At 42.1% G+C, this 10075-nt stretch overlaps 1 protein-coding gene across 1 annotated transcript; it reads right to left on the bottom strand.

Moving 5' to 3' along the window:
* Nucleotides 1-734: 734 nt before the first annotated feature.
* On the bottom strand, nt 735-6269 carry bcl6ab (BCL6A transcription repressor b). Its single transcript, XM_085389887.1, has 9 exons — nt 6207-6269; nt 4521-4692; nt 4153-4374; nt 3256-4062; nt 3023-3150; nt 2737-2904; nt 2523-2653; nt 2279-2416; nt 735-2078 (listed from the first exon to the last, which is right to left on the bottom strand). Exons 1-9 carry the CDS (start codon nt 6235-6237, stop codon nt 1935-1937), a joined length of 1941 nt encoding a protein of 646 aa, XP_085246013.1. The 5' UTR covers nt 6238-6269; the 3' UTR covers nt 735-1934.
* Between the last annotated feature and the right edge of the window lie 3806 nt (nt 6270-10075).

The following is a 10075-nucleotide window of genomic DNA, read 5'->3' as shown; positions in this document are numbered from 1 at the left end:
TGGATTAAAGATGAAAGTCTACACTTTTATTTAAAATTATATGCCACCTTTGTGACAGTGAACAGATGCAAAACATTTTTTAAAAAAGTGTCATTGTCCAACAGTGTATGTATCTGACTGGATGTAGTTTGTAGACAAGCCACAGCTCCTCGTTTCCATCCTAATAAACCAGCAGGTGGCGCCAAACATCACAGTATATGCTCGGTGAAGTGCAATTTTCATAATATGTCTGTTTTAATATGTCATAAAGAAAAGCTGATGAAGTAAATAAAAGAAAAGAAAAAAAGAAACTAGTTTGTGTTATTGTTTGGAATTTCACTAACTGAGTAAAAACATAGAAAAGGGTGCTGGCAGCGTTTGTCCTGTGATATTTCTGGAGCTTTGTCTTTTAATTGTTTATCTTTTACTGAACTGATGTAGTAATCAAAGCATGTGCGTCTCTGTCAGTAAGAAGAATATGTACCTTCAAATGTACATACATATCTCAGCATTTCATTTAGCCATTGCATTATTGGTCTTCATAGGAACTGATTCCCTCCGTCACTAATTTTTTTTAAAACAAATATAAGCTGACAACAAAGACTAAGTAAGAGCCAGAGATGAGGTTTGATATATACTCTACATTTCCCATGTCTACAATATTCAGTTATGAATTTTAAATGCTGGGATGACTCATTGCTTGAATCATGTTTCTTAAAAATAATGAAAACAAATGCTGCATTGTGTGCTATATAATAAACATTTTATTTTTGTGTTTGTAATAAAATCTGTAGTTACAGACATTTGCTTACATATTACTAATATTCCTGAGTGTTTTAGCTTGAGGCCTGGTGTCTGCATTTAAAGAGCTACACATTACAGAACAGAAGCTTTCAAAAAAAACAGTACCTTGACATGCTTTCACATAATAACAGGGCAAAGTACCAAATGCGAAACGGGAAATGCATCACAGAAGCAGTTCACTGCAGCAGTCGTATTGTTGACAGTAAAATGCCTTAATGGGCAGTCAGAGAAAGCAGCTAGCAGAAACGTGTGACTGTAAGGCACTAATGATTCAACTGGTTAGTCAGATTGAACTATGACACACAAGGTAAAAAGATTATCAAAGTTTAATGATCCTGCTGAGAAAAACGGATCAATGCAGAACCAAATGCAAAAGAATTCAGCCAAGAAAAATAAAAAAATATATATAAATAAGAATGCAAGTGCTGAGAACTGATTTTAACAAGCTTTTTTGACATGTTAAGTAGAAATACGTGAATAAAAGTAAGAAAATATATGAATTACAGCATCATGTGCATGTGCAAAACAACAACATTAAACCAGAAATGAAAAGGGGAAACTGTACAATACAATAAAAACATTTGCTTAAATGACTGACGAGCTATGCTTATTGCAATAAGTACCACAACCTATGACACAACAAAACAACAATTCCTGGTGTTACTGACAATCAGTAAAGCTTACTGCATTAAGAAAAATGTAAATATATTCGTACTCTGCCAGCAGATGGCAATCTTAAAATATATATATTATCTTATTTACAGGCAAGCCTTGGCAAACAAACAAATAACAGCGTAAGACTGCAAAAGACCACATTAACGGGCGAAGTCATATCTACAGCTGAAGCACAAGTGTAACAGTGATTCTCAATGTGTACGAAAAGGAGAGCTGTCCTTCAATTCAGACACTGTGTTGAATGATTTGCCAAAAAAGAAATTTTAAATTCACATAAAAAAAAAAAAGTACATTCTGTCGTTAAACATTCACAAAGAACTTACATAAAGTATGTGCATCACGTACAAATACGTAAAGGGCAACACAAATTCCTGGTTGTGTTTAGAAAAAAAATAGAATTTTTGACGGCATGCCGGCTGGTGAAAGAAAAAAGTTGGGGTTTTTTTTGGGGGGGGGGATGAAGGTCTGCAGCACGCTCAGCAGGAGTTCGCCAGGCCTGTAAGGATGTTGCCAGGAGACCTGCGATACTGAGCCTTGGTGTTAGTGACGGCCCCGTGCTTCTGTCGCAGGTGAAGCCTCAGCTGACTCTTGTGTCTGAAGTGGAGGTCACATTTTTCACACTAAAGTAAAGGAGAAATAAAAGCATTATTTAGAATCCCTGTTTATAAATGGACAGCTCAGATCAGCTAGCTCTTTCGAGGATTACCAGTCAGGAATTATAACTATTGACAGGCATATGGATCACCGGCATGATGGGATTACTCTGTTTTTAGCCAGCAGACACGTTGGATAAAGAGGGGAGGGTGATTAGGAAGCTTACATGATAAGGCTTCTCTCCTGTATGAATGCGCATGTGGCTCTTGAGTGTCTGAAGGTGACGGAAGTGCGTTCCGCAGATCTCACAAGGGTACGGTTTCTCCCCCGTGTGAATTAACACATGTGCACGAAGGTGGGCCACCTGCGGGAGAAAATGACTAATGTTAATAATGAGGCTACACTTGAAATTTTTCCTAAAGATGAGAAGGTGTTTTTTTTTGGGGGGGGGGGGGGGTTCTTCTCCTCACCTGGACGAATCGGGACCCACACGTTTCGCACTTGTATGGCTTTTCTCCAGAGTGGATACGAGTATGAGTCTTCAGATTGGCTGGCCGGTTAAACTGAGCTCCGCAGATGTTGCAGTGGTATGGCTTTGCACCTGGAGGTTAAGGAAAGCAGGTGAATACAACAACTCCCTTCCTTGAGTTCTGAAAATGAGGCAGAGCCTGCAGTGACTCTTACCTGTGTGAACAGTCTTATGGCTGGCCAGGTTGCCCTTGTAGCGGAAGGCAGCCTGGCAGCAGTCACACTTGTATGGCTTGTCGCTGTGGACCTGGGCCATGTGCTCTTTGAGAGAATCTTCGTCTGAGAACTTTGAGTCGCACCCGTTGCAGATGTAACTGTTGTTTTCTGCAAAAAGAAGTAGAAATAAATGAAAATGTGACTAACAATGACACAAAATCAGATCAAAAGGCTTCTTAGAGCTTAAAGACAAGCTAACAGTTTAATATTTGTGCGTTCCTCTTACCACAGCTGGAGGTGGAATAATCCGAGTGTAGCTTGGTGGAGTCATCTTTGCTGTATGAGTCAGGAGACAGGTGGCCTGCTTCCATACACTGAGGGCTGTCGCAGCCACATGTGGAGCATCTGTTGTTGCTGCAATGAGGAAGACGAGCAACATTAGTATGAAGTTACTTTAAGCTCCTTAACGTCATAAAGCGCTGATTTCACATTAGATCTGTCTGTGAGCTGCACTTTTACCTGACACTGCTGCAGCTTGTGCTGTCCACACTCTGAGACCTGGGACTTTCTTCTTGATGGTCACCAGCTCCTTCTTCTGCCTGGGCATCGCTGTGTCCTCCTGCCTCACTGCTCTTGCCAGGGCTTGGTGTAGGGGACATGGCGCCGGTAGCATTAGCGTTGTTTCCTTGAGCCTCCTTTTCATTCCCATCCGAAGTCTGGTTCATAACGATGAACTTGTACTTCTTCCAGTTGCGGGCCTTCATATCTTTGGGGCAGTCTGATTGCCACTTGAGGCTCATGCTTGCATTTCTGCTGCTGCTCGACTCAGTGGGTGAGTTTGGCTGGCAGTCAGATCTAAGGGGGCTCTGGGGGCTGCAAATGACACCTTTGCTAAAGCCTGGGGACGTTCTTACACAGTTGGTTTGTGGGTGCTGAATGCTGTCTTCCTCCATTGGAGGAACAGGTCCTTGAAAGCTGCTGTGAGCTACTGCCGGGCGGATGATACTGGGGAGGTAACCGACATGGGATGGGAGTGAGTGGGAGATAATGGCATTGGACTCATTGTGAGCCATGTTGGTGGTGGGTACTAGTGAGCATCTAATGTTCGGAGAACCTTCTAATTTCTCAGCAGCAATACAGACGTCACCATAGACGTGATAGGAGCCAGACGTGTTGATCCCCCTGAAAACACTGGGCATGTAGCCTCTGGACTCGTGAGGAAGGGGCATGTTTGGTGTACAGTTGTTTACATAGTCGGGCCTTAAAGCAGAGATTTCTTCAGCCAGATGTAATGAGTTCCTCTGTATCTCTTCACTCTGCACGCTCCTGTAAAAACACATTCATCTCTAAGTCAGATCTCTTTAGTTTTTCCCCCAAGACAAGGCATTTTCTTTTATTTATTTTTTAGGTTTTTACCTGGACTTAATGAATCTGTGGCAAGTGTTGGCCACGTGTTCCATCTGGAGGTAGATGGCTGTATTCAGGGTGGTCACGACCACAGTGTCGTTAAGGTTCAGACAGGATGTGTACATGAAATCTAGAAGGATGGAGAAAGCCTTGGGGTCTACTTTGGGGTCTAAGCTGATGGCACTGAGGTTTGCATTCTCAGGATCCATGAACACGGAATAAAAGAAGCCACTGTAAAACAGAAAGAGAGATAGTTTGGTATGAGCTACGAAACCAAATTTCCCAATTCCAACTTATTCACTATAAATAATGACATAGTAGTTACATATATAGTCTTGTGTTGGTGAACTCGAGTCAGATCTTTTGACAGTGTATACCTGCAAGCCACCAGGATGGCCTTGTGAGCTCGGAAAAGCTGTCCGTCCACCTGTATGGACACATCGGTGAGGATGTTCCTGCTGCGCAGGTGGTTGAAGTTGAGCAGGACGTCGCCTGCATGGCGTGTGAACTGAATGCAGTCGTCTGCAGTCGTGGCCATGCTGTCATAACCTGTGCAAAAGTTGTAAAGGGTGTGATCAATATGGAAAACTCTACAACTGACCCACTGTGGGCTGAATGTAGGAAGAAAAAACAAACAAACAAACAAGGTGAAAATACAGTTACACGATTTTATTGGTATGAACGTTTCAATTATTCCACAAATAAAAACCTGGAGTGACAGAAAATTTTAATTGGTTCAAAACATGCTGCTGCTGTTCAGTATGAGCCACGTAGCTTCAAAACAAACTTCAAACCAAAACAGTAACAACGTTAGGACAAAAGGAGGCGCCATTGCAAAGAGAAACGCAAATAAGGGAGGCTCACTAAACCTTTACAGCCCTGCTCTGACAATAATTGAGCCTATATGACGGTGATATTACAGAGTACAACCTCTAATCAGCATTTCAACATATTATGGAAAACAGCCGCACTGCTTCACTGGGTCAATGTCAACACAAGCTTCTGTCAAGTGGCAGCAAATCTTGACCGCGGGAAATAAAGCGCAAACATAAAACAGTAAAACCGGTGACTTAGTGTGTCCGTGTCGCAAGTGTTTAACTCGTCTCGTCTTTCCGCTGCAGCGGCACAGCGTGTGGACAAACACAGCAAACTATCTGCTGGCAGCCCACAGTACGTGAGCGCGTTTGACGTTGGGCACATTCCGTCCCGGCTGCTCAGATTAGGTTGCCAGCGCGCACAGAGGTTTCCTGTTCCCCGATTTAACTGCAATTCATCTCCTTTAACCCATTAACATTCACTCCCCCTCACCCCACCCAAACAGTTGTTTCTAAACCTTCGCAGTTTCAGACTAAACCGAGGCGGCATGATTTCGTAGGATGTGATTTCAAGGAGTGGCGGCTGAGTAATCTCGCTGCTGTGCGTTAAAGCCGAGCAGGTCAGCGCGAGCCCTGTCAAGTATGGAAATACTACTCAGCTGTCATGTCCGAAGGGCTGTCGCGAAGTTTCGTAATATGTTTTCATTGTGTTTAAACACCGATTGCGGAGTTAGAACTGATGGTTTACGAATCAAAGATCAAAAAAAGTAGTCGGCTCAGTTTGAAGGGCACAATTAAACAAGTGAAAATAGTGTCGACAAAAGAAATACGCAGAGGAAATCTAGATGTTGACTGAACTAGTCCGACCGGTCCTGTTGCGCCACTGTTTCCCGGTTGATATGTAACCTCGATCATGTGAAAGGGTGGTATCAACTAAACAGCTTTTTTAAAATAATAATAAATAATAACACAATAAGACAAACAGGCCTCGTGAGCTGGAATAAACACATAAAAGGAAAGTTTAAGACCGTCTTTACTAACTATCCCATCTGAACAGCTACCACGGCTCACATCGTTTACTTCACTCCTGGCTAACGGAGCCATAAAACCTTCGCAATAATGAAAATAAGTGGCACAGAAATTAAAGGAGAAAGAAAGACATAGAGGCGAGGAAGCCACACGAGCATCTGCTACTTCTCTACACTTCTGAGGGTAATGCTGAGAAAATAGGAAGGGAAAAAAAGTCACCTTGTAAAAGTTTCCTCGAAACTCTGTGCATCACTAGTTCTGAGAATCCAGTTCTGAGAATCCAGTTCTAAGAAACAGAGCGGCTCAATTCTCGGAATTTCAACACAGGGCCGTACCATCCTCCGAGCAGCGGAGGAGCCGCTCTCCGCCGCCGGCGGCCTTTCAGCCGTGGGCCCGCAGCACTGCGGGGAGTAACCGACATTTGATCAATAAACGCCGGGATTAAAACACAGCTGTGGGGTTATTAAAGCCCGTGTCAAAAATCGCAATTTTTAATGTGTTTTTTTATTTCCCGTCTGACTTCGCATCCCCCGCGAAGTGGATCAGTCCAAGTACAAGGTCAGCTGACCGAGTTATAAATACCGAGGGGAACATGAGCGCCTGCTGTAGCTCTAAAACCCTCCCATACGCCTAAGAAGAGTTTAGATGTCATCTCACACCCAAATAATTCAAACGCTAATAGCGGCTTACTTGTTTGTTTTGTTGTTGTTTTTAACACGTGGGTTTCATTTCACACTCGGCTTGCCCTAAAAATGCCTTTCCATCGCTGGTTAAACTCGATTAAGATCACTTCAAACTGAAGCATTTTCTTTTGATCTAGTAGAAAAGTTCTACTGATTATTTGTTCATGTGTTAGAGATCATAACCAAAACGCGATCTCACATCATACACACATTTTGTGTGAAGAATCGCACAAACACTGCCTACTATAAAGGCCTACTTTAGTGTCACACATGGGCTGTCTAAAGCGATGCATGTGCATGTGTACAGCCCTCAACTCTCCACAAGGCTGAGATACACTCGTCTGTGTTCCAACCACTTCCTGTCTCACCATCAGCAGCTGCATTTTAATCTGGTTTACACTCAGAACACCCCGGGGACTAATCGATGAGTCAACAGATCTTGAACTAATTGATAATTATTGTGCAACAAAGTTCCTGAATAGGTCCTGAACTGTTTTGAAAGTCTGAAGATATTAACGTCACGGTATGAAAATTATGAACAGACTGCGGTAAAGTTTATGGCATGTTCCTAGATGCACATGCACTTCACTAATGGCTCACCCCCGATTAACTCAGTGCAATCTGCAACTCATTATCTGCTTCCTTGTACCAGATATTTGTTATTGTTTTTGTCCTCCTTTAGGTGCGGAGATAGTTTACTTATTAGTGAGAGCTCGGGATTATATGTACACAATAATCTGCTTTCTAACCTGTTCACACCAACAAATATCGCATTTCTCCCCGAGCATTAAACTTCATCTGGGATGTAGGGAGAAGGATATTATATAAATAACATAGTGCATGAACTTTGAGTTGTACTCATTCCTTCTTGAATGAAAACACCATCAACCCTACACAGGTCACAAGTCTGTCACACGATTACAACATAGAGCCAGACAGCCATTCACAATTACTGTCAGTTCAAAATCATCAATTAATCTAACATTCATGTGGGAGGAAGTACAGAGAGAACCCGCACAGGTTCTCTCTCTTGCAACAACAGGATATACATGCAAACTCTGCACAGAGTTTGCATGTATATCATCAGGGGGTCCCTTTGTCCCTCTGTGGGGGGTCACTCCCACTAGGTTTATATCTGGGACTCTCCACCATTTGACCTTAGAACTGAAGAAGCTTCTCGGATGAGAGGTGAAACGTCTACAAGCAACTTAAAGAAGTCCAGACGCTTTTCTTTGCAAGCTCCTTTGACTACGATGACCTGGATGACTGAGAACCTTCACAGACACACAGAGAGGGAAGGTTAGCTGGTGGATTCAAACAAAGGACCGTCTTACTATTAGGAAATAGTGCTTCCCAGAATGGCCATAATCCACTTTTATTATCCACACCTTCAGTCACTTTTACCGTACGTCCAGTGTCAGCACTGCTCTGTTTGCATAGGTATTAAAACACTTCAGCTTGATAAACTAGCTGCCAGCAAATCCAAAGTAAATGGTGCAGAAAACATCATCAAAGCCACATTTTACATGTAGTACATTTTAACTGATTGGTCATATGTGACATTAAAAGAAAATAAACAATCTTATATTGTTAAATGAAAAATGCTTCTAAAACACAACTAACAATGCAAAACAGAAACAATAAATTGTCAGACTGATTTTTTTTTCAGTCTCTCCTCTGCAGTTTAGTGTTTCTAAATTAAAGCTCATCAGGTGGCTATGGCAACAAAGTGCTCTATTTCTAGTTGTTTTCACTGTCGATGTTTTTCCCCCAGTGGTTATCTTTAGGTGCAAGTTTCTGTGGGTTGTTCGTCTTCACATCCTTTGAATGAATGACAGACCAATCTCTGTAGAGTCACTCGCGTTGGCAGGAGAAAAAAAACACACAAAAAAAGACATCGGATTTCCTGGTTCGGTTGTTTACTTGCAGGCAAGAAGAGGTTGCACAGATACGATTAGTCAGCTTATATCAGGTGCAGCGTCCATGTCCACATCTTTCAGAGTTAGTAACAAAAGCTTTCGTTTGTAAATTTGTATCCTCAGAGCCGTGTCCGATCACATCCTTATTAGTATCAGTGTGCTTGTTTTCTGAAACCGCAGAACATATGTAACTGTTCTCAAGGGCTAAGTAGTAATAATTATGACACATAAACTGATATCAGCACGTTGTCAGTTGGTTAAGAAACATGTTTCTGATTACATGCATTTGTTGAATGCAGTGGGAAACAATATTCAAACTGACTGCTTTCTCAGGTTCTCCTCAGGGTCCAACTAAAGAATGTCGTGCACGTCATGAACACAACTTCACAGGTTTAGCCAGTCAGCCAGCCTCCGGAACAAAATTGTTGCTGTTCTTCTCTCCTGCTTGACCGGTTAAAGAGGCTGTGCGCTAACAAGCACCCCTCCCCACCCATCTACATGAACTCCACTGACCCAGGGCCTAGACGCAGAAGGATATCAACATGTCTGTCCCCAAACATGATCCAGGTACATGGTTGCCTGCCAGGGATCAAGGGTCACGTCAATAAAATATGGCTCTGATTCTGACATGTGGGGCTAGGGGGAAGCATTCACTTCTGTTGAACTAACCACATGCACTTGAATTTGGGCTGTTGCATGCACAAGTGAACAAAGTCTTGCAAGATCAGTGTCTGCAACGCAATGAGCCTTTTTTCTATTGGTGGTTTTTTGGTTTGTAAAAAAAAAACAAAACAAAAAAACAAAACCTCAAAATGATCAAATTTGTTGTTAAATTTGTCTACGGTGAAGCAAAGAGGCATAGAAATTCTTGACTGTTAGAAGAACAGCACAAATCTTAATGCTACTTTCCAGCAGCTCTCGAAGTGCGCGCTGCAAACAAACCATGCAACACTGAACACATAAAGTCCAAGCACAGTGACCTTTGAGCTGCTTTCATGCACTCTGCAGAGACTTACTGACAAGTACATATTTAAAGTGCTGGTGGTATGCGTGAAAATGACTGAACTTCAAGAGACCCAGGTGCACTGAGTAAACTGGGCCAAGCTGCTAATAACGTGTTGTCCCGTAAAGATAAGGAGAAGCCAGCAGTTTACAGAACGGGTCATATTTTTCTGGGAGTATCCTGTAAATTTGTACTTTCAGGTAATAAATTGAAAGAGAGTGGCTGATAGTTTCAGGTGAAAATAAACAAGACAGACACCTAAAAAACATTCATCCAACTTTAGAAGGAGGATTAATAATTCAAGTCCTTTTCTTTTTATTTAAATAAAGCAAAAATAAAAACATGAAAGAGCCTGATTTGAGCAGGCAGCACTTTGGCATGCATGTAAGTTTTGAATGATAAAACCACCTGTTGCAGCAGTAAGAAGAAACAAACTTTGTAGACTGACTTGGAATCAGATTGGCAATATTTTGTCCGTTTCTG

This window comes from Rhamphochromis longiceps, linkage group LG18 (assembly GCF_057381845.1).
Source record: "Rhamphochromis longiceps isolate RC_006_pf linkage group LG18, R_longiceps_female_GT1.1, whole genome shotgun sequence".
Classification (NCBI taxonomy): Eukaryota; Metazoa; Chordata; class Actinopteri; order Cichliformes; family Cichlidae; genus Rhamphochromis; species Rhamphochromis longiceps.
This window is presented reverse-complemented; position numbering and strand designations above follow the sequence as displayed.

What these genes read in the sequence shown, in the direction of transcription:
- bcl6ab (XM_085389887.1), bottom strand. Translation starts at nt 6,237, where the DNA reads ATGCACAGAGTTTCGAGGAAACTTTTACAAG. An exon ending in TTCGAGGAAACTTTTACAAG is followed by an intron (nt 4,693 to 6,206) that starts GTGACTTTTTTT and finishes ACTTTTGCACAG; the next exon opens with GTTATGACAGCATGGCCACG. An exon ending in TTATTCCACCTCCAGCTGTG is followed by an intron (nt 2,905 to 3,022) that starts GTAAGAGGAACG and finishes TTCTTTTTGCAG; the next exon opens with AAAACAACAGTTACATCTGC.